This window comes from Aquarana catesbeiana, linkage group LG06 (assembly GCF_042186555.1).
Source record: "Aquarana catesbeiana isolate 2022-GZ linkage group LG06, ASM4218655v1, whole genome shotgun sequence".
In the NCBI taxonomy this organism is placed as follows: Eukaryota; Metazoa; Chordata; class Amphibia; order Anura; family Ranidae; genus Aquarana; species Aquarana catesbeiana.
In genome coordinates this window covers 273,080,114-273,105,685 of record NC_133329.1, presented here as the reverse complement: position 1 = coordinate 273,105,685, position 25,572 = coordinate 273,080,114, and the positions used below count along the sequence as shown (strand labels likewise).

Here is a 25,572-nt window from a genome sequence, read left to right as displayed (position 1 = left end):
GCGGCTCCTCCTGAGCTGTCAGTTTTTTTTCATTCAGCCGTGTTGGTTTGAACAAAAAAAAACTACTAGTGTGTACTAGGCTTTAGGCTCGGGGGTTTTTGGGTCCAAGCTGCATTCTCAGCCTTGAGATCTGCTTTTGTAGGTTAGAGAACAAATGATCTCATCTGTCTCTGACAACCAAACATCAAGTGGAGGGATTGCCTCCTTGAGGAGAATCTGTGATTAAAACCTGACAAAGCTAGCACAGCAACGTTGTCAAAGTCACTAACTGTCTGAGCATAGGCCCTGCAGGCCTCCATGCTACAATATCATGCTCCACCTGCCAGTTATATCAAGAGATAAGAATATGCTTAATCTCAAATGCTGGAACCTCTGCAAAATGTATCATTTGATACTCCTTTCCCTAAGTTTAACATACTGACATATGTTTTGGGGTAACAACCAGCCTTAGCAAAATATGGTTTGCAATAGGAACCTAATCAACAAAATACAATAGAATTAGAAAATTGCTTAAGGTCTTTAATTGTGTTCATGGTTTCCAGGCCTAAAATGTGTGCCTGAGCAAAAAAATAAAGCATTCAATATATTTTTATTTTTTATATGTATAGTACAATTTATTTTTATATGTACAGTATGCTCTCCTGTGTTTTTCTTTTATAAAATGTTGCAATTACAACAAAAAAATGGTTGATTCTGCCAGAAATCCAGCAAGCTTCTAATTTTCTTTTAGTGAGCCAACAGCATTGCCTCTACTATCCCAAGCAGTGTTCTTAGACCTGCCGGAGATCTCCATTACTAGACTAAAAAATATCTCCTACTTTCCTGGTTTTGTTATTCAAAATTAAAAAAAAAAACATGTATTTGATACATCCCTCCAAAACAGGCATATCTCCCCGTGTTTCCTTTACTTAAACTGCTGCAAGTACAGAAAATTACCTGTTGACCCTGCCTGAAAGCCAGTGAGCTCCTAATTTCCTTTAGCAAGCTGACAACACACTGTCTTTGCAATCCCAAGCAGTGTTATCCCCTGCTGGACTACAAACCCCCCACCCTCCCTCATTTCCATAACATCTAGGATATAAAGCTGAGTCACAGCTGTGTTGCTGAAGCCCAGCTGAAATCAAAATTGAGCTGAGCTTTAGAGTTTGCAGCTGGAACTGACATCCTACAGCTGTTCTTCTCAATGCTATTTCATATGACTGTCATACATTTAAAATCACATAGTGGCACAGATAATTTTATAGTAGTGAAACAAGTGTACTTAAATAAAGATGTCTGAATAGCTGGAATAAGAATGTCTTAATGCGTCTTGGATCTAGAGTTGATTTTTTAATCATAGTGCATATCTTCCAAAACACCTACATGTGGAAATATTTAATTTCTACAGCTTTTGTCCTATTTATATCAGTTTCATTTATGCAATGTCTGGAAATAAAGAAGCCAAAGTTTTGTCATATAGATTCATAATTTCTGGGTTGAAATAAAAGGCCAGATGTTCTGAAAAGGCTGATTCTTAATTCTTTCACAAGCACAAAAGTATTTTTTTTATTATTGTGTACCTTCTTCGCTTATAGGAGGAACAGAGCTGCAGTTTGACACAAGGGGATGTCTGATGTGGTATGTTGGAAAGATAGTTGAGAGATTTGTGCTGCTTTGTATTATCGGCAATATTATGGACCCCCAGACCACCCTGCATCCTGTGGGCATATAGAGTAAGACACGTGGGCACCATTAGGTCCAAATGAAGTAAAAAATATAATTTTGCAGCAAGCCCAAGAAAAAGGCGGGGACTGTAGTCAGCAGCGTCCAGAAGTAATATTTTTATTGCATTAACCCATCCCACCCAGGTAAGGGCTGAGAAGAGAGACACATATGTGAAAGAAGAAAAAAGGCTCGTGACTCAAGATAAAAAAAGTTTATTCTAAACAAATTGGTATATACAAAGAAAGATACTACGTGTTCATAAATAAATAAGTTACAATATTCTCATTTGATAAAATTGTAAAAATTGATGCCCATACAAGGGTTAAAATGAATAAATGGCTAACGCGTTTTGAGGATTTTTCTTCTTCTTTCATATATAGCCTTTTGGACTTCCCCTAGTCAGTTTAGGCAGCGGGGCACCCATGGTCACTTTATATTTATCATATCATTAGAAAATACTACCATCCTTTACTAAGGCCCCCCGCACTAGCGCAGGAGAATATCTTTTCTGTTTACACCTATAAAAGAGACACATAGTTGAGGGTGAGTTTGACTCCTAAATAGTCAAACGTGGAGGTGATACGGTGATACGGTGATACGGAAAACTGGAGCGAATATGTGCAATTGTTTCTGGTGAAAGTGAGATACTGAGGGCTCTAGATTTAGATGGTTTCATGTGGAGGCCCAGAAAGTCCATGAACTGAGGCCTGTTGAAGATTCAGGAGTGTCGTGTAGAGGTTAGTAAGGACCAAGAGGGCATCATCTGTGAAAATGTTAAGCTTATAATGAAGTCCATCATTCAAGACTTCCATTATGTTAGGGTTGTCATGGAACGCCACTGCCAATGGTACTGTAGGAAAAAAAAAAAAAAAAGTGCTAGGGGACAACCTTGATGCCTACCCTGGAAAATATGAAAAGCGTGTGTGGAATAATCAGCATACCTGGCTATGACAGGGAGGAGAATACAATGCAAAGATCCAATGATATGGTTTCCCTCAAGAAATTTGACCAAACCCTCATTAGAGCAGACAGCCTGGCTGGACAGGAAATAGGGGGGGGAAATTAGCGCATCACAAACCTACTGAACCATACCAGGCCACAAGTATCCCAACATGAAGAGGGGACCCTGTAACAGTAACGCAGACAGAAGTACAAAATTTTTTTTTTTGTGAGTAGGGAAAGGCTAGAACCTCAGTCAGACTTCTATTCTTGTCTGTTTAACTGTTGCAAATTTTCCATCACTTTCTGTCTGTTAAAAAAGGTATTACTAGAACAGGAAAGGGAAAACTCTCTAACAGAGCTGTGAATAGCAGTAATACCCGAGAGGGGCACTAACCTTTCATCATTCCATTCCAAAGTAGAAAAAAAAGTTTGGCTATAGATATCATTCAACTCAAGGAGAGCACTGTCTTGAAAAAAAATATTTCTTAGACCTAAATATTTCTTTATTACCTTTAGCTAATGCCTGTGAACAATTAACAAGTGCTTCCTAATGTGTGTTTGTCTTAAGGTTTTTAAGTGTTGACAAGTACCACCTCTTCAGAATTTTAACACCTTCTTACTAATATTTGTAATTGGGCTTTAAAGATGCATATAAATGTACAACAAGCATTCTACAAGCTTAATTATAATTCTATTGATGCAAAGTAATAAAATCAGCTTAATTATGACACTTATGAGCTTGTCCTTGGTATCCAGCATCTTGATGTGAATGATCAGATCAGTAGGGATGATACAGCTGTGTTTTGACACAGGCATCCATTTACAAAATACAGAATACAGCTATACTGAAAGATGAGTTTATAAAAAACATTGACTTGTGCTCCAGAACATGTAAACATGTGCCCAAAGAATGCTGAAACACTAGTTCGCTGGGTATGGAAACAGTTCATATTTTAATGACTGAAGTCCAAGGAGTGTCTGATTTGTAAGTTGCAAAACATTTCCAAGACATTTAAAAATGAGTTGATCCAAAAAGGCAAAATCTACCCAACTTGGGGTCTTGAGTGTCAAGGTCTTTCTTTGTTCTTTGAGTTCCTGGCAGTCACACCTGCCGCAGCCACTTAGAAGGACTCCTACGCACGCTGAAGTGTAATTTATTTTATACTATGGACAACATAACAGGAAGAGTGGGAACACCCAAAACTCCAAGACAGGAAGGACCAAAGCCAGGAGAGGGGATATCTGGCTACCGGAGTCCCCAAGAGATATAAGAAGCCAACAAGTGGCGCCAATAATTGAAACATCATTTGACCCTGGACCAAAGTTCCTAGGAAGAGTCATCCTAATGATCACTAAAACTGTGTTTGACAATTAAATACATTATTTTAAATAACTATCTAAAATCGCTATATTTTACAGATTTTTTAAAATTAGCCCTGTTTTTAACTAAATAAACATAATTCCAAATCCATATGTCATATGTTTTTTCACAATATTATCAGTGTTCATTTGTTATTAAATGTAGACTCAGATGTGCATAACGATGTGCTGAGGGTGAATGTGGTAACATGACAAAGCTTAAAGCATGAAAATTGATCCAGTTTGCCGGAGAATTTATGCTTGCACATTCTGCGTATGTGTAATTTGCTGTTCCCTCAAAATAACTCAACACATAGCCATTAATGTCTAAACCGCTGGCAACAAAAGTGAGTACACCCCTAAGTGAATATGTCCAAATTGGACACAGTTAGTCATTTTCCCTCCCCGGTGTCATGTGACTCTTAGTGTTACAAGGTCTCAGGTGTGAATGGGGAGCAGGTGTGTTAGATTTGGTGTTATCGCTCTCACTCTCTCATATTGGTCACTGCAGTTCAACATGGCACCTCATGGCAAAGAACTCTCTGAGGATCTGAAAAATAAATTGTTGCTCTACATAAAGATGGCCTAGGCCAGTGGTTCTCAACTCCAGTCCTCGGGACCCACCAACAGGCCAGATTTTAAGTATTACCTTGGGGAGTTGCAGACTAGAATACTGCAATGACTGAGCAGCAAATGATATCACCTGTGATGTATTTCAGTTATCTTGCAAACCTGGCCTGTTGGTGGGCCCTGAGGACTGGAGTTGAGAACCACTGGCCTAGGCTATAAGAAGATTGCCAAGACCCTGAAACTGAGCTGCAGCATGGTGGCCAAGACCATACAGTGGTTTAACAGGACAGGTTCCACTTAGAACAGGCCTCGCAATGGTTGACCAAAGAAGTTGAGTGCACGTGCTCAGCGTCATATCCAGAGGTTGTATTTGGGAAACAGACGTATGAGTGCTGCCAGCATTGCTGCAGAGGTTGAAGGGGTGGGGGTCAGCCTGTCAGTGCTCAGACCATATTCCGCACACTGCATCAAATTGGTCTGCATGGCTGTCATCCCAGAAGGAAGCCTCTTCTAAAGATGATGCACAAGAAAGCCCGCAAATAGTTTGCTGAAGACAAGCAGACTAAGGACATGGATTAGAGACCAAGATAAACGTATTTGGTTCAGATGGTGTCAAGCGTGTGTGGCGGTAACCAGGTGAGGAGTACAAATACAAGTGTGTCTTGCCTACAATCAAGCATGGTGGTGGGAGTGTCATGGTCTGGGGCTGCATGAGTGCTGCCGGCACTGGGGAGCTACAGTTCATTGAGGAAACCATGAATGCCAACGTATACTGAAGAAGAGCATGATCCCCTCCCTTCGGAAACTGGGCCACAGGGCAGTATTCCAACATGATAATGACCCCAAACACACCTCCACCTGCCTTGCTAAAAAAGCTGAGGGTAAAGGTGATGGACTGGCCAAGCATGTCTCGAGACCTAAACCCTATTGAGCATCTGGAAGGTGGAGGAGTGCAAGGTCTTTAACATCCACCAGCTCTGTGATGTTGTCATGGAGGAGTGGAAGAGGACTCCAGTGACAACCTGTGAAGCTCTGGTGAACTCCATGCCCAAGAGGGTTAAGGCAGTGCTGGAAAATAATGGTGGCCACACAAAATATTGACACTTTGGACCCAATCTGGACATTTTCACTTAGGGGTGTACTCACTTTTGTTGCCAGCAGTTTAGACATTAATGGCTGTGTGATGAGTTATTTTGAGGGGACAGCAAATGTACACTGTTATACAAGCTGTACACTCACTACTTTACATTGTAGCAAAGTGTCAATTCTTCAGTGTTGTCACATGAAAAGATATAATAAAATATTTTTAAAAATCTGAGAGGTGTACTTACTTTTGTAAGATACTGTCAGGGCCGTCTTTAAGGCAGGGCAAAAGGGACAGATGCCCTGGGCCCTGTCATTGTTGTGGGGCCCAAAGCCGCTGCCTCATACTTGCCAACTATCCCAGTTTAAATTCCCTTGTCCCTTGAAATTTTAGTCCTGTGCTGTGTCCCGATATCTCAGTGTAAAGTACTGGTACTAATGCCTCCCAGCTCTGCCCTATTGTTGTGTACAGATGACTCACCTGCAGACCCTGTGGTTACATGTAAATAACTGGCATTCATATGTAAAAAACGGTGGCATTCATAAGTAAACAGCTGCGGCTGGCGGCATTGATATGTAAATAAAGGTGGCATCCATATGTATATCTTGCCCCCCTGCAGTGAGGAGATGTGCTGTAACCTCTAGCAACCAGTCAGTAAGCAGTAATGAGATGCTGTAACCGCTGGCAACCAATCGCAATTGCTGCCTGATCTGATACAGTAAACTGATTTTAAGTCTAGCTGCTATTTATTGTATGTCTCAGAGCAGGTGGAGAGTGAAATTGCATGGGGGGGGGGGGGGGGGGCAAGAAATTTTTTGCCCAGGGTCTAATATTGGGAGCTGCTGTGGAAAATCCATGTGTCCACTATAACTGCATACTGTAACAAATGTTCCATTCTTTCATGCGAGGTGGCAGTGACTCAGTAACAGGGGGAAGTGAATGAGCTGCAATGGACTCCCATTATTATATGACAAAAATCTGTTACACACCAATAGCTGCAAATAATCCATATGAGGTCTAAATGGCTCAGAAAGCCATCTCTCTTTTCTTCTGGCAGAGCCTTAGTACCAGCATCTGCTAAATAATAACACAGACAAAGTGTGGTGCTGCTTTATTTCTTAACTAGATAGCACAAAGATCAGGTGCATAGTTAGTCAGGTTTAAAAGTTTCCTTGAGGGAGTAAGGGGGATTCTGATGTAAGGTGGGGGGGGACTGATGTAAGGTGGAGGACACTGCTGGGAGGAGGAATGCTGGGGACTCTAGTGTAAGGGAGGACTCTGGTAACCCTGGTGTAAGAGGGAATGCCAGGAACTCTGATGTAAGGGGGGACTCTGGGGACTTTGATGTAGGGTTGAACTCTGATGTGAACGGGGGGGAGCCTCTTCTTGACTACTGCACTCTCTTTGTTGTTTTGTTTGGTCAGGGCCAGTGCTACCACTAGGCAAACTAGGCAGCCGCCTAGGGCGCCTGGCCACTGGTGTTCCTATTCTCTTCTCTCTGCAGCAAGCAACTAAGTCTCAGCATCAGCAGGCAGCCGCCACTTCGTTCACACATAGTGTCAGAGGCGCAACAGCGACGGAAGCCTGTGTCTGTGTCCCGACTCCCGAATGAATGGAAGCAAGTAAACATTCATTGTTGGGCACTGGTAGGCTGCATTGTTGGGCACTGGTGAGGCTGCATTTGATGGGTGCTAGTGAAGCTGCATTGATGGAGCCAAATACAGGGCAATCCAATGCCGCGTATACGCGATCAGAAATTCTGACAGCAAAAGTTGGATGTGAGCTTTTGGTCAAAAATTCCAACCGTGTGTATGCTCCATCTGACATTTACTGCCAGAATTCCAGTCAGCAAAAGATTGAAAGCAGGTTCTCTATTTTTCAATCGGAAAAAGTTCCTATCCAAAAATGCGTTCATCTGTATGCAGTTCAGACGTGCAAAAAATCACGCATGCTCGGAAACAATTCAACGCATGCTCGGAAGCATTGAACTTCATTTTCTCGGCTCGACGTAGTGTTGTACGTCACCGCACTCTTGACAGTCGAAAGTTCAGAGAACTTTTGTGTAACCGTGTGTATGCAAGGCAAGCTTGAGCATAATTCCGTCGGAAAAACCATCCAAGTTTTTTCTGACGGAAATTCCGCTCGTGTGTACGTGGTATTAGAAGAAAACCTGTTACAGTCTGCAAAAGACTTGAGACTGGGGCGGAGGTTGACCTGCCAGCAGGACAACGACCCTAAACATACAGCCAGAGCTACAATTAAATGGTTTAGATCAAAAGCATATTCATGTGTTAGAATGGCCCAGTCAAAGTGCAGACCTAAATCCAATTGAGAATCTGTGGCAAGACTTGAAAATTGCTGTTCACAGACACTCTCCATCCAATCTGACAGAGCTTGAGATATTTTGCAAAGAAGAATGGGCAAAAATGTCACTCTCTAGATGTCCAAAGCTGGTAGAGACATCCCCAAAAAGACTTGCAGCTGTAATTACAGTGAAAGGTGGTTCTGCAAAGTATTGACTCAGTGGGGCTGAATACAAATGCACACCACACTTTTCACATATTTATTTGTAAAAAATGTTGAAAACCATTTATCTTTTTCCTTCCACTTCACAATTATGTTCCACCTTGTGTTGGTCGATCACATAAAATCCCAATAAAATACATTTACGGTTGTAACATGACAAAATTTGGAAAATTTCAAGGGGTATGAATACTTTTTCAAGGCACTGTATTTTTATATATAAAAGGAGTTTATGTCATATTTCAGGTTGACAGTAAAAATGTGCTTCATCAGGAACATTTTTCATGTTGCAGGCTGTTGGCAGCCCTGATATGGGCCATGTATGTATTTATACATGATGGTCATATACCCCTTTTAATGTCTTGTCTCAGGGGAGAATCATTTCAGATCAGCTAATCTTTCCTCGTAGCTGACCACCTCCATGTCTGTTATCAGTTTGGTTGCCCTTCTTTCGTTTTTTTCAGTCCCCCAATATCCTTTTTGTGAACTGGTGCCCAAAACTGAACTGCATATTCCAGTTGAGGTATTAATTATATAGAATACTGCAGCGCTAACAAGTATGTACCCAGTGAAAATATAGCCATGAGATACTGCTGCTGGCACAAAAAATAGGATTCACACCTCACCTATATATTACAACATAAGAATAAAAACTGTGTCTAAAAAATGCAAAAAATTAATAAATATATATATATATATATATATATATATATATATATATATATATATATATATATATATATATCAATGTACTGTTTCCATTTTGATTATGCTAGTATGCTAGCTACAAAAAAAATAAAAATTAAACAATAAAAATTTAAAATTGTGCCTATATAAAATTTCTTCACCAGTGGGTAATATGGGCTTGCATCCTTCCAGGTTAATATGGATCTCTCATTATTGGTGCATAGGTTTCTTCATGTTAAGATGTTAATCCATTGCCATCCTGGTTCCTCTCAGCTTTTTCTCCCATATAGGACCTTTTTAAATGCAGCCAAAGGACTAATGCCGCATACACAACCGGACTTATCGACCGGACTGGTCTGACGGAACAAATCCGTCGGACAATTCGACTGTGTGTGGGCTTCATCGGACTTTCAATGGACCTTTTCTGTGGAAAATCAGACGGACTTTAGATTTGGAACATGTTTCAAATCTTTCCGATGGACTTGAGTCCGGTTGAAAAATCAGTTCGTCTGTATGCTAGTCCGACGGCCGAAAACCGACGCTATGGCAGCTATTGGCTACTGGCTACGAACTTCCTTATTCTAGTCCGGTCGTACATCGTCACATTCGAATCCGTCGGACTTTGGTGTGATCGTGTGTAGACAAGTCCGATTCGACGGAACTCCGTCGGAACTCCGTCGAAAGTCCGTCGAAAAGTCCTCCAGAGTTGAGTCCGTCGAAAAGTCCGGTCGTGTGTACACGGCATTATTCCAAAATACTGGGGTCACAGGATATTCAGATCCCGGTACAGAGTTCTCTCCTTCAGCAAATACTGGTCAAAGTTAAATAAGCGGATAAACCAAAGGGATCTTTCCATTGCGGACACTGTAAAGTCTGCTTGTATGTCCTCATGGTCAATTAGTTTACAAATCTTAGGAGATAGCAGGAGAGCTCAGGGTGGTGTTTTTTCGGCTTTGTAGCAGGTTTCACAGAAGTTAGAAGTTAACTGAAATATCCAGAGCTCAGGAGCCTTTAAAATGGCGCCACTTGTCTAGTCAAGGTATTACTAATGATTTGTACAGGGGCAAAATTTTGTCTCTTTCTATACCTATTTTAATAAAAGAAAGGATTGTGCTTGCTTTAGAAACTGCATAATATATTCAACTGTAGATCAGCAAAAATGAAAGACTATGGGTGTGAGGAATTACAAGTCTAATATGACAAACACAGAAGACAGTGTTTGCATTCACTTTGAAATCCTATCGTCGTTACACCAGTCATTGTCCATCTTTGAACCTTTGTTACCCCAGGGTCACCTTCAAGCCTGTCAATGCTATGTAGTCCTTTCATGGCCCAAATGATTTTAGTTCTGCTGTTTTAATTGAGTTCTCTGCCCATGTGCACAAAAGTCTATACTTTAAATTGCCACCTAACCAGGGTTTATGACTTCATCTGGTTACAAACTTCATTTGTCTCTTATTGTATTTTCACTATGTATTAATAAGGTTACAGCTTCATGCAGGAAGAATGAACTATATGAAAAATGTTTAACGGTTTGCAGGCATACAAAGGTTACTAAAACAGATTTGTCAGCTTTGTATCCAAACAACTAAATATACAACTGAAATGGGTATACATGGACTGCTTTATCTGTTTAAACATTTTCAGCTACTGTTTCAGTTTAGGAACCCCTGTCACACTGCATAACCAGGGGACGTTACCTTACACTGCCTCTGAATGGACAATAAAGAAGCAGAAGGAAACTGACATTTCTTGGTAGTGGTCCCACTACCCAGAAGAATAATGTAATATTAAGTGAAATAAGCAAGATAAAGGTCTTGTTTTAAGTGGATGAGTGTGTGATTGTTTTGTATTATTATACTACCTTTACACCAGGTAGTGGTGACACATTGGGAAGTATCCCTTAGAAACAGCTGCTAAATGGCAGGTCCTGTGGTTACAATTTGTCCTCAAATTAAAGTGAGCAGCTACAGATATGCAACTCTATCTTAGATTTGGATTGAATATAACTGATACATCATAACCATGTGCTGCTCTCTTGTAAGCAAGCCCCAGGGTTAGACTAATAGTACTGTGTAATGCAGTTGAGCCCTACATGGATTATAGTGCTTATTAATCCTTCCTCCTCCAGCTTGTTTAGACTTTGTCTCCAGTTTATTAAGTATAAAAATTGCTGCTAATAATGATAATGTGAAATTGAAGTCTGGAAATATATTTGTGTAATGGTTTTTCAACATTGCCTTCACAAAAAATGAGGTACTTAGTATTTTTTAATATTCCATTTTCCAGGATAACTCACGAACAAGGTCAGTTAGTCATTGCTATATGGCCTACTGTGTGAAAAATCTCAAGATACACTGTGGCACATTAGGATTCTCCCATATTCTTGCTTGTTAACTGAGTTAATATGGCTGTAACAGTGTTATATATGCACCAAAGGGAAGCCATTTTCTTCCAGCTTTATTATTAGCAATCTGTTCAGCTACAAAATGGCAAATAATTATAATAAAAAGAACATAATAATAACACAGAAATCCCCAACCAGAGTAGCCACAAAGACCTTCATAAAAATATTTCATTACATTTTTGACTTGCTGAATATCAATGACTATGAAATTGTAAAACACCTAAAATGCTGTATCAAACCATTCAGTTAGGATCACAGCAGTTTTTCATTAACCTTTAAATATTGTAAACTAATTCTGCAGACTTTACACTTTGGGTTGCCTTATACATAGGGAACCTGCCTAGGGTCAATTAGTCAAGGAAAGCCCAATGGTGCTAAAAAATATACCGTGCTACATACAGGATATATATATATATATCTATCTATATATATATATATATATATATATAGATAGATAGATAGATATACACAGACATCCCAACCTGCAAAAACTAATTTCAAGGAGGTGGCAAACCAATTTCAGGGAGGTGGTGCCACGCGGCATGCCGCTCCGCACAACCCCCACCACCGTCAGAGTCTGAAGAGTTCCCCTTAACATCAGGGCAGCAGAAACAGCAAATGGGCTCAACCAACTTGCCAACAAACATTGGGGAGGGTCAGTGTGATCTGGATGCATACAGAGAAATGGGGAAATCACCTGAAATGTGTACTCCCACTTTGATCTGTTTCCCCTGCCCCCAGACAAGGTCACCTGGGAGAATAATTGACCAGTCAGGATTTCCCACCAAATTATTTCACCTGCCTCTCAGGTACCAGCTCCTCTATAGCTCCCATGCTCCCACCATGTGTGTACACCACTCAGGGGCTGCCTGCACGGTCACCATGCTTTGTGTGGAAGCACATAGAGAGCCAGGTAGAAACACAGTGCTGCCAGAGACATTGCAGTGTATAACACAGTAATGAGCACCATCCTCACACTCACCAGCTCTCTCTCACTCACTCCTGGACTCAATTTTCCCTCTGTTTCAATCCGACACCAGCTCCCTTCCACACAGCTGCTTCTCACCTCCCATTTGCTGTCCCGGTTTCCTAACTTTCTCTGAGCTGGACTGGCAGAGGACGGGGTACTCAGTGATTGGAGGAGCTTTAGGGTTACGAGAGGAGGGCATAGTAACACATAGGAAGTCCCGTGCTGCACCTGCTTTGGCACAATCGATCCCCATAGCGATGCCACTGCCTCCTCTGGCTGGGAGGAAGGGGCGGCTCTGGCTGTCAGATCGTGCCGCACTCGCGGGTGTCCGTGATCCCGCCGTCAAATGCGGGAGACTTGAGATGTCTGATATATGTATATATAAATAAATACATGCAAACTCCAGGCAGGTATTGCCATGGTTGAGATTTGAACCGGCGACCCTAGTGCTGCTAGGCGGAAGTGCTAAACACTTGACCACTGTGCATGTAAATTAACACACTATATAAGTGCCTGTACTGAATAAATTATATATATATATATATATATATATATATATATATATATATATATATATATATATATCCATCCAGGGATAGTATGGTTATAAGCCAGTCCTTTGCTCTCCCTTTGCATTATCTGCCTTTTGTCTGTGCCATGTTGCTGATGCAAAATAAATACATTCAGATGGTAACAAGCCTACCCATATTAGCAAGGGTGTATTATCTTCTCTTCAGTTCTAACTTCAGTTCTAACAAAACATGTGACTGACTGAAATCAGAGGTTCCCATACAGAAGAAGGTCTAGTAGTAGTATTGCCATGTATGTATGTATGCTTCCCATGAATTTGCAGATGATGTGTTATAACTGCAGTATGCAAAATACTGCAAAAAATCTTTTTTTCCCACTTCTCATAAAAGGTTTGGTAAGTCTGAATGAGGTCGGAATGAGGTTTTGTTGTGTGTATAGCTTTTGCCTAATAGAAAAGTCAGCAATTAAAGCGAGAATGAAAAGAAATATCTCAGAGCGGGGGGGGGGGGGGGGTCAGCAACCTGTGGATCCCAGACAGGTGACTGGTAAATCACGGTCTGGGCTTGCTGACCCGCCATCCAAGATCAGCAAACAGAGTGCAACCCAATGCAGAGGGACTACTTGTAAAGTTAGAGCTGTAGTGGGGAACAAGATTCGCATAAGCTGATGCCTCCTCTATAGTGCTGGCTCCTGTCCCATGTGGAGTGATATCAACTGCACTCTTTCCCCTAGTGCCAGCAGCAGGAAAGAAAAGATCTTCAGGCCAGTGTTAAGCAAAACAGTGGGCATAATGGTAATAGGCTGCTTTTACACTGATGTGCTGCGGTTCACCCACACCACGGGTGCAGTGCACCTGCAGCTTTCCTGTGGGTTTTCTGCGCTTATCCATAGACTTCTTTTATATCCTGCGAGTTTGGCACGCTTTCAGAAAGTGGATATAATAGAAATCTATGGCTAAGCACAGCTTACCCAGGAAAGTTGCAGATGCACTGCACTGCAGGTAAACCGCAGCACATCAGTGTGAAAGCAGCCTTATAGGGGCCTCAGAACAGTAAGGGTTCATTTATATTTGCAGTTTGGGGGGGTGGTAAAAGTTAAGATGTGTTTTATCATTCCCGCCCCAACCGCATCCACTTTAACTGCAGTGGCCAGGGGTGTACACATGTCGCAGCGCCAGCAGGAGTTATACGCCCTGTCATGGTTGGTGGGTGTAGCACCTGCTAAGCATGACCCATTCAAGTGAATGAGGGTTCACTGCAAGTGCCCTGCAAACTTGTGCAGTACAGCAAACAAGGGGTTACAGCAGGAAGCATTGTGTTGCTTTAACAGATAACGTTTTTTTCTATCTTCACATAGTCAACTTTATGACTATACGGTGTAGGGGGTTAGCACACACAGAATTATAATTAGAAAGACAAGGTACCGTGCATGATATCATTCTACCTGGGTAATGATGCATACTGCCTTTCCATCCCTTCATATGAGAGATTGCGGGTTCCACCAAGACCTTGTGCTGGGACCTGCAAAAAAAAAAGAAGAAGGAATAAACACAAAGAGCAGATTCCACAATTTAATCACAAGATGTCACCCTGGAACAACATAAATGTAACAGGAAAGAGGTAGCTGGGTCAAATGACTTTTACACCACAAAACAAAACCGGGATGCTTGATCCTTAGAAATGACTTTTGATATTAAGGTTTCTAGGAGTAGAGACATTACTCAGCTCAGTGACGCCATTGCTAGCAGATCGATGCAGCAATTTCACATTTTTTCTTTGTTGAGCAGTGTGAACTTGATGAAATAAAGTGCACACAAAGGTGAAGACCAAATAGCAAGCAAGAAGACACGATATCAAACAGCTTAACCATACCAGTCTGCAAGTGGATTAATATCTCACCTGCATTGTCAAAGTACTCTGTATGTTCTTTGGACAAGTCAGTTGGTAACATTATTTATTCTTCTGGCTTTTTAAGTTGATGAAAAGTAAGATACGACTGCCTGCTAACAAGACAACTAGTTCTGGACAATAAAATTATAAATGTAACAGAATTTGTGATTGCTCACAGTTGGTATGGGGAACGCATCATAAATTTCATTTAAATATCAATAAATCATACATTTAATTTCCCCTTGTCTTTCTACATTTGTAATGATGAGACATTTTGAACTGCAAATGGCTAGATCTCAGGAAGGGGATGTTTAGCAAACAAATTATAATTTGTAACAAACATCTTCCACTGAAAGATGCAGTAACAGTTTTACAAGGATTTCCATAATGCTTATTAACTATCCCAGTAGAAAATGTTTGGCAGCACTTTTCATGTTTGCACCAAACAAAGGGTCACAAATTGGAAGAACTGATCTAAAGTGGCTTAAAATACCATGACAAGAGGCAGGTATATGGGTACATTAGATGTTCTAAATTATAAAACTATATGTTTATAATACAACCATGAAATTAAGAAAATCTGTATGTAAGAAATATGCAATGTTATAGATAAAACAACGGACCCCCCCCCCATTTGCATAGACATCATAAATGTAAGGCACACAGAAGTTAGGCCTTTTATCCCTGATTAAACCTGTTCTGTTTATGTATAAAATCAAATAAGGAAATTGGTTGGGACTTTATATAGCACAGTTAGGAAAATAGAAATTTATAATCACATGCTATGGCGGCATACCGTAGCTGCCCTTGGCCATTAAGACTGCACCCCTCAGACCTCAACACATTGGCTCTCACAAATTCCCTTTTTGAGACTTAAGGTAACATTTTTCTTGGTATTGCGGTTCACTCACTAGGGCCATTTATAAATCTCCCACATTCACACTTATTTTCCACTCAGCTATTTCACTTTATTATATGCCCCTTGGGTAGTAGTCCTCTATCTGCCCAAGGGTAATTTTACACATAAATATACTTACATAATGTTTTCTTTACATTATATTCACTGGAATTGCCACACACTCTGCATCAATACTTAATTATCAACAGGGGACTACACCATCACTGAAGTTTCTCATTTCACGTCTTGGGCCTCAGTGCGATTGCGGAATTGTGGCCTCAGCTCCCGTGGGATGTTTATGTTTCCATGGCGCCTTCAGTTGTGAACAACATTATTAAATTATATATCCAATTCAATTGTAGGTAAGAGTGTTTGGGAATACTTTATCCCTCCTCTGCCCTGCTTTTCCCTTTGTGTCAAGCATCTACTCATTTTGCAACTCTTCTTATTATAGAATTATTCTCATGTAACTGCTCCTGATGAGTGGACATCTCCACGAAACGCGTAGAGCCCCAGCCTACATCAACACAATCATGTGATTCTGAGATTTAACAATATGAATAATATGAATTTTATTACCGTTAATAACATAATTATGCTTATCATGAATTGGAACAATTTTATTACTATATACTAATGTCTCTATTATCAATAGATCGTTTGTGAATTATGTCTTTATTATGTATAATAAATTGCTAAGGTGCTACTTATTTTTATCATGTTATCTCCTTTATTCAATGTATATTTCTTTGGACTCCATTAGCATGTGATTGTATATTTCTTTTTTCCTATCTGTGCTTCATATAAAGTCCCAACCAATTTCCTCATTTGATTATATGTATATAATAGGGATAGAGGCAGATGGACCTACCCACTCATTGCCTCATTTAGCCACTTGCTTACTGGGCATCTAAACCCCCCTCCTGCCCAGACCAATTTTCAGCTTTTAGCGCTGTCACTCTTTGAATGACAATTGCGAGGTCATACAACACTGTACCCATATGAGATTTTTACATTTGTTTCCCACAAATAGCGCTTTCTTTTGGTGGTATTTGATCACCTCCGGGTTATTTATTTTTTGTTAAAGAAATTTAAAAAAAAAATACAAAACTGTTTTATATTTTGTTAATAAATTTTGCAAACAGGTAATTTTTCTCCTTCATTGATGTACGCTGATGAGGCTACACTGATGGGCACTGATAGGCTGCACTGATGGGCACTGATAAGGCTACACTGATGGGCACTAATAGGCAGCACTGGTTGGCACTGATGAAGTGGCACTGGTGGGCACTGATAGGTGATATTGGTGGGCACTGAGAGGTGGCACTGATGGGTGGCACTGAAGGGCATTGATAGGTGGCACTGAAGGGCACTAATAGGTGGCACTGATAGCTGGCACTGATGGGTGGCAGTGATGGGCACTGATGGGTGGCAGCGATGGACACTGGCCGGCACTGGTAGGTGCCACCCATCAGTGCCAGCTATCAGTGCCACCTATTAGTGCCCTTCAGTGCCACCTAGCACTGCTAGGTGGCACTGATTGGCACCACTCATGGGCATTGATAGGTGGCACTTGTGGGCACTGATAGGTGGCACTGATTGCTGGCACTTACGTACTGTGGGCACTGATTGGTGGGCACTGTGGGCTCTGATTCGTGCCACTAGCAGGCGGTACTGGTGGGCACATATGAGGCGGCTTCGCCTCTTCCCCTTCGGGACTGATGTCCCTTCAAACAGAAGCCACTGATCAGCTTTTTTGCTCCTCACGCTGTCAGCAATTGTCTTCTAAAAAGTCATTTTTACACGGCTATGTTATCTGGGAACCCCTAATTTTTATCATAAAACATCTGTCTGCACTTTTTATATATATCAGCCATGTCACCCTCATTAAAATTGTCCTGCTACTGGACAATTTTAGGATGCTGTATCATTTGTAGACTTTTTATTCTTAATAAGAGCTTGACAGAAATTGAAACGACAGGGCAGTTTTGAATCAGAGAGCAAGGACAAACACAGGAGACTACTGGGAAATTTCTATCTGCCAATCAAATTGGCCTTTTATTGCTTCATGAAAAAAAAACAATTGCGCAACCGCTAAAAAAAATGTAAAACTAGAATGAATCAGATGGGAGTGCTGCTGCTGTACGTAAGCAAATCTAATTGTAAAAGAAAGAAAAAAATCCACAGCCAAATATGCCCTGCTAGTATACAATGATACTGAAACATGAAAGTACCCTTTCCCCACTGTATGGTAATTACTTTTTTTTTTTTGCATTGGTGATTGTTCCCATCCAAGCCTAATTTGACAGTAGTTTGCCTATTAGCCCTAAAATCGAACAGAAGTTAACAACAGGATCTGCCGTCCCCCTTCCAGGCCCCCCACCCCAATAGATGGTATTCTCCTCTACATTCAGGTTTGTAAAATTTTGATACACCAAACCATAAGGTTAATCAAATCTGGGCAGATTCACCCATCACTAATAAGCAACAAAGGGAATAGTGCACTATTGAGGAGATATTCAATTAACATCTAACACATAATAGGTTTTCAGAACCAAGGCACTCACAGCACAGAACTTGGAAAGAGTCCATGTCTGTAGCTTTATTGTTCAAGCGCCAGCATAGCTCCCTTATGCAAGAAAATGATGCTACTCTATATCATCGAATGATATAGACAGCTAAGAATAAAAAGTCAGGGTAAAAGCACTTCAGTTATTAACACTCAGCTAGAACACTATAGCCATACTCCAGTTTGTTTTCCAAGGAGTAACCTTCGTTGGTGGATGCATAAAGCACTATGAAAAGCCTCACACAGGGAGGGCAAACAGCACAAATACAGATGCTTTTAGGCCACTTTTAGCTCTGTTCCCAGTTTCACCTGCACAACCAGAGCCGAAGCTTTGAGTGTCTAGTTAAAAGGATGCTATTAGTCTTTTTTTTTTCCCTCCCTCTCAGTAAAAGCAGAAGTCTGAGAGAGGCAATTTCAGTGTCTCTTGCATTAAGAAATGTTCCTATGTCTTGGCATTGCTAGTACCAGCATCTTTTGTTAAAGAATATGTTAAGAGACCTCTCAGCTGCCTCCCCTTCACCAGATTAAAGCTCTGGTCTGAATCAGCGCTGTACAGTATATGGAAGGTGCATTAAGACATAAGTACTCAAAAGTCTTTACAGGCTGGTTTCTAATTGACGATAACCTTAATAGCTTTTCACATGCTGTCCTGAAAGGTGGCTATGCTGCTGGCCTCCATGGCAAATGCAGGTCCCTCATCCAGTGCTGCTAATCCAGAACATACAATGATGCTAAAAGGGTAACTCCAGAAAAAAAAACAAGGGATTTGTGTAAGTATAAATGATGCCTATATTAGAACTCATGTAAGAAAAAATAAATAAATAAATATATATATATATATATATATATATATATATATATATATATATATATATATATATATATATAGAAAATAACCATCCTCCAAAACTGATAAGGTGCTATAGGGGTCCTTCCTTTATTATTTAAAACAAAGAGAACTAAACCAAACGTGTATGTTTAAACAAATCTTGGAAAGCCTTTCTCAATTTGACACATTTTTGATGTTTTTTCTTTAGAGCTATAAAACAAAATGAATAAACTGCTGAAAAATTAGAAGAGATATTGAAAACCTTTGCCAATATATAACACATAACAGATCACCCAAGCAGAAAGGACAATTTTAATAGAAAAAACACATTTTTTGAACAACAAACAAGTTGTTTTCTCAGGAGATGAAAGAATAGAATATTGGCCTCAAAGGAGTTAAGTTTATTCTTGGATTCTGAAGAATGTTTTTTAAATCGTATTACTTCTTCAACTGTTCAGACTCTCTCCTATATATCCGCTCTTTACAGCACAATTCTTTTTTGAGCTAGGCATACAAAATATCATACACAAAAACAACAGAAGGGAATAAAAGCTCAATGTCTCCTTCTTGCATCTGTGTGTGATTTGATAGACCAGCTGCCGCTTCTCCTAGCAGTTATGGGCAAGTTAAACCTTGGAATAAATTAATATATTTTGTTTTGATGGTAAAACATATTAACCCATGAAGTACAGTATATTTCTTAAAATCGATTTTAGTGGTAGTTATCTATATCTTTTGTTTCAAATGACTGCTCTGTGTAATGTGCAGGATCATTTATGTGGAAAGCTATGAACATTATGCAAATATTTAAGGAACTCGAAACAACTTTCAAGGGTCTAAGAAACACTTGTGTGGAAAGCTGTTTCTGCTTTGTACATGACAACAGAGATCTCAGCAAATATATAACCACACTTTGAACAATGTACTACACAGAACTCAAGGTTCAGCTTTGTAAGAATTAAATAAAATTGCTGACAATAAATGGATTGTGTGGAGAAGGTAAACCAGCAATGACTAACAAAATCTGTATAACTGGTCACAGACATTTGGAGAGGATTCCCTTAAACTGCATGTTCACTATGCAAAGTAAAAGTTGGTAAATAATTTTCCTGTATGAGGGAAATTAAAAAACAGGATGAATGTGATTGAGCTTTCACAGTGAACACAGGCTAACCTACTTATGCAAGATTCACTTTCGCAAAGTGAACATTTGCTTTGCTAAGTAAACCATCCCAACTTCCTACTTCTTTAGTAAATATATCCCATTACCACATATGCTTAAAAAGTATAAATCTGTGCTCGGGAAATTTGGGATCAAAACAATTTAAATTAAATTATTAACCACTTAAGCGACCATTTTGCTGGCTAAAGACCAGAGCACTTTTTGCGGTTCGGCACTGCACCGTTTCAACTGACAATTGCACGGTCGTGCGACCTGGCTCCCAAACAAAATTGACGTCCTTTTTTTCCCACAAATAGAGCTTTCTTTTGGTGGTGTTTGATCACCCCTGCGATTTTTATTTTTTGAGCTATAAACAAAAAAAGAGCGACAATTTTGAAAAAAATGCATTATTTTTTACATTTTGCTACAATAAATATTCCCCAAAAATATATAAAAAAAAATTTTTTTTCCCCAGTTTAGGCCGATACGTATTCTTCGACATATTTTTGGTAAAAAAAAAAATCGCAATAAGCATTTATTGATTAGTTTGCGCAAAAGTTATAGCGTTTACAAAATAGGGGATAGTTTTATGGCATTTTTATTAATATTTTTTTTTTACTAGTAATGACGGCGATTAGTGATTTTTATCATGACTGCGACATTATGGCAGACACATCGGACACTTTTGACACATTTTTGGGACCATTGTCATTTATACAGCAATCAGTGCTATACAAATGCACTGATTCCTGTGTAAATGACACTGGCAGTGAAGGGGTTAACCACTAGGGGGCAGTGTAAGGGTTAAGTATGTCCTGGGGAGTGATTCTAACTGTGGGGGGTAGGGGCTGTGTGTGACACGTCACTGATCTCTGCTCCCGTTCACAGGGAGCAGAGATCAGTGACACTGTCACTAGGCAGAACGGGGAGATGCTTGTTTACATTAGCATCTCCCCGTTCTTCCTCTCTATGAGGCGATCGCGGGTATCCCCACAGCAATCGAGTCCGCGGGACCCGCAACCCGACTCACGGAGCTCCCGGCCGCATGCAGTGGCACGGTGGCAAATTTAAAGGGATGTACGTGTATGCCCATTTGCCCAGCCGTGCCATTCTGCCGACTTACATCAGCGTGCGCCTGTCAGTAACCGGTTAAGTATTGTACAATGTATAATAACAAAAAAATAATTAAAAAAACTGTTTTAATTTGGCTCTAGGGCTCTCAAGATAGCAACTAGAAATAAGTAGCAACTTGTGTCAGATACAATTCTTATAAGCTTAGATCTTGTAGCACCTTTACAGGACTGGGATGTTTTGTGAGTTGAATCCCAAAAAAAGAGCAAAGAAGAAATGAGCAACAATCTTCGTGCATTTAACCCCTTCAGCCTCGGAAGGTTTTACCCCCTATAAACAAAAAAAGAGCAGCAATTTTGAAAAAAAACAATATTTTTTACTTTTTGCTATAATAAGTATCCCCAAAAATGTTTTTTAAAAACACATTTTTTCATCAGTTTAGGCCAATATATATTCTTCTACATATTTTTGGTAAACAAAAAATGCAATAACCATATATTAATTGGTTTGTGCAAAAGCGTCTACAAACTATGGGAAACATTTGCCAGTATGTAATTTTTATGGCATTTTAAAAAAAAATTTACTAGTTATGGAGGTGATCTGCAATTTTTAGAGGTATTGCAATCACATAGCAATGGACAGATCGAACACTTTTGACACATTTTTGGGAACACTGACATTTATGCAGCGATCAGTGTTATAAAAATGCACTGATTACTGTGTAAATGTCACTGGTAGGGAAGAGGTGATCAAGGGGTTAAATGTGTGTTCCCTCAGTGTGTTCTAACTGTATGGGGATTGGACTGAGTGGGAGAGGAGACATATCGCTGTTCCTACTTACTAAGAACAAACAACATGTCTCCTCTCCTCTGACAGCACAGGGATTTGTATGTTCACACACACAAATCCCCGCGCTGGTGCTCGTGCATGCGATCGCGCCTAGTCGGTGGCGCTTGCTACCGCTGGCCAGCGCGTCAAGTCCCCCGCCGTGCAGCGGGCGCGCACCCTTCCCGCCAGCGCACGCATGCCCTCTGGCTGGTCTTAAAGAAAACCCAATACGGGTATGGGGTTTCATGCAGGGGAGCCATTCTGCCTCCATAAATAGCCATGAGCCAGTTAGGAACCGGTTAAAAAAATAAGGTGTATTTGAAAAAGAACAACATTTCACTCACATGTAATCAGTGCTTTAACGTCTTATTAAATGTGAGTGCAATATTGTTCTGTCTTAAATAAATCCTATTGTTTTTACTATTCGGGTCCCCAGGTCTTTTCCTGCCTAAATCTCCTTAAGTCCCAGAGCGTTTCTTTGTGTTTTGATTGGCTGATGTGAGTTCCGCTCATTATATCTTTTCAATTTAGTAGTGTACCATAATGTATTATACATTGGTTGTTTTCAGGACAGATAGAGCTTTATTTGGTAGCAAATTTGGATACATATATTTTATTTCCATGGCTTTTATTGGGAAATAATAGTAAAAATTAGATACATTACGTTTATCAAATTAGATTACATTAGATACATTACGTTTAATAAATTTGCTCACACCCATATATCTACCCCAAAATTTAATCAACAATGTCTGCTGATTAAAAATATATAACATTAGTGTGACTATGGATATCACATTTTGTGCCATAGGAAAATGGTTAAGTTCAAAGTAAATGGAAGCATTTTACTTTAGCACACAGGTTTGCAATTGCTAAAAATGAAAATAAACCTTCGTTTCACTTATGTGAGCATTTGATTGTGCAGCGAACGTAAGCGTCATCCACATCATTCAATGTCACTGTTGCAACCTGGGGATTAATCTGAGTAATTTATATATAATATTTGTATACTTTTTAACCCTTTTTCTATCTAAATTTTTTTTCTCAATTCATTTTTTTTCATGGAGGGTCTGGATCTGATCAGTGGTGACCAAATTCAGACCACATGCAGATTTTCAGCAACAGATTACTAAAGCAGGGATCTATTGCTGTAGGGAGAGGCTGAACTGAGGTACAAAAGGCGCTATACCGACAGATGCTATGATGTCACTGTATTCCATATGTAAACACAACAAGGAAGTGTTGTATTTACATTTGCTTCTATAAAAACTAGTTGCTTTAGCTCCTGAATCCTGGTTGTCACTGACCGCTAGCATTTCCAGCACCAGTGCCAGAAGGGATCTGCAAGAGCTTCTGACTTTTAGGCCTTATGCCCACGGGCATTATAAAAAACGAGCTGTAAAGCTAGTACCAGGCCAGGAAAAAAACGACGTTAAAAACGTGATTTTATCAGCGTTTTGCATTGGCGTTAGCCGATCTAGCTTTTAGCCGGGTTTCTCTGCCTCTATTCAAAATCATGATGATCTGACTTGGGGTGCGAATTGTGCGCTGAAGATCTTGAAGGGAAACCCCCCAAAATGAAAAAAAGTGCCCCCCGGACCATACCAGGCCACATGCCCCCAACATGGAAGGGTGGGTGCTTTGGGGCAGGGGGGCCCTGCACCTCACCCCAAAGCACCTTGTCCCCATGTTGATGAGGACAAGGGCCTCTTCCCGACAACCCTGGCCGGTGGTTCTCGGGGTCTGTGGGCAGAGGCTTATCGTAATCTGGAAGCCCCCTTTAACAAGGGGGCCTCCAGAACCTGGCCCCCACCCTATGTGAATGAGTAGGGATATGATGTACCCCTACTCATTCACCAAAAAAAGTGTCAAAATAAACACAGTACACAAGTTTTTAAAGTATTTTATTAAGGCAGCTCCGGCGTCTCTTTCCAATTTCTTCTCCCCTCTCCGGCTCTTCTCCCTCTTCTGGTGACATCTTCTCCCTCTGCCAGCCCTTCTCCCTATCTTTTTTTTCTCCTCTCTGTGCTTCCTTCTCTCTGCACTGTCTTCGCACTCTTTTGCCGGGTCTTCGCCGCTGTCTTCTCCCTCTCTTCTTCTTTCGATGTTGACTCAACGCAATCTCCTGGTGTAATTCTGGGTCTGCCATGTGCAATCACTTATATTGGCATGGGGCGGGACCACCCGCTGACGTCATTTGGAGGCCCCGCCCCTTTGTGATATAACTGTACCCCATACTCATTCACATAGGGTGGGGGGGCCAGGATCTGGGGGCTCCCTTGTTAAAGGGAGCTTCCAGATTCTGATGAGCCCCCGCCCGCACACCCCGGCAACCACTGGCCAGGGTTGCCGGGAAGAGGCCCTTGTCCTAATCAACATGGGGACAAGGTGCTTTGGGGTGGGGGGGTGCACGCCCCCCTGCCCCAAAGCACCCACCCCCCATGTTGAGGGCATGTGGCCTGGTATGGTCCAGGAGGGGGGCCACTTGCTCCCCCCTTTCCTGACCTGCCGGGCTACGTGCTTGGATAAGGGTCTGGTATGGATTTTGGGGGGCCCCACGCCATTTTTCTTGGTGTTGGGGTTCCCCTTAAAATCCATACTAGACCAAAGGGTTTGGCATCATCCTGGGGGGGAACCCCACGCCAATTCTTTTTCATTTTGGTGGGGGGTTCCCCTTCAAGATCCTCAACACACAAGTCGCACTGCAAGTCGGAACATCATGATACGACTTCTGGTGCAACTTCTATTCAAATCAATGGGCTCCCATAGGGAACCATTGCTTTTTGAATAGAGGCAGAGAAACACCTGACAAGGCTTAACGCTCTGTATACAGCTTTAAACCGCGTTTAACAGCTCTTACCGGCGGCTAGCGTTTTTACAGCTCTAGCGCTGGAGCCTCAGAACATGCTGGTCCTGGGTTTCTTTTGCAGCTTAAAAATGCCTATGCCACTTACAGCTCAAAAATGTAAACATTGAGAGGCGTTTTTAAGCTGTAAAAAAACTCTCCTAAAAGCAGCTGTAAAAATGGCTGTGGGCATGAGGCCTTAAAATGTATCATAAATATATAAAACAGTGCTGATATATTTATTTCAGTGATGTTTTCATAAGGAGACAGGAATTTAAATAGTAAATGCACGAAAATCTTGGCACTGTTGTTTTCTGATTTCTTTTTTTTTCTTTTGCAATGAACCCAAAAGCTGCCAGAGTGGGTAAATATGTTGATAATAGTTCATTATCACAAACATAACAAATGTATGAAAAAAAGCAAAACTATAGAGAGGTTGGCAGGAAGTATAAATTACTTTCAAGATAGAGTATGGCTTTAAGAGGGGGCTGAATGGAGGTTTCTGGGTCAGAAGGCTCTCAGCATGGTAAATGTAAATGGTTGAGGAACGGTAGTCAAAAGTAAATGCAGAATGGTGGTGAGATCATAGCAAAAAGGAGGAAAAAAAAAAAAAACACAAAAGGATTTATTGCCTAAATCCTGTAGTAACCAGATTCTCAGTTTTGTCTTCCCAGTGCATGACATTTACAAGTTGATTTTGTCAC

General features: G+C 40.7%; 1 protein-coding gene across 2 annotated transcripts in view; it reads right to left on the bottom strand.

The window, feature by feature from the left end:
* PARD3B (par-3 family cell polarity regulator beta) overlaps window positions 1–25,572 on the bottom strand; it is a 2,266,259-nt gene that overhangs the window by 193,178 nt on the left and 2,047,509 nt on the right. For both annotated transcript variants that reach the window (XM_073633364.1, XM_073633363.1), the window contains one exon: window positions 14,221–14,297. In XM_073633364.1, the coding sequence (XP_073489465.1) occupies window positions 14,221–14,297 (77 nt within the window). The remainder of the gene's footprint in view (window positions 1–14,220; window positions 14,298–25,572) is intronic.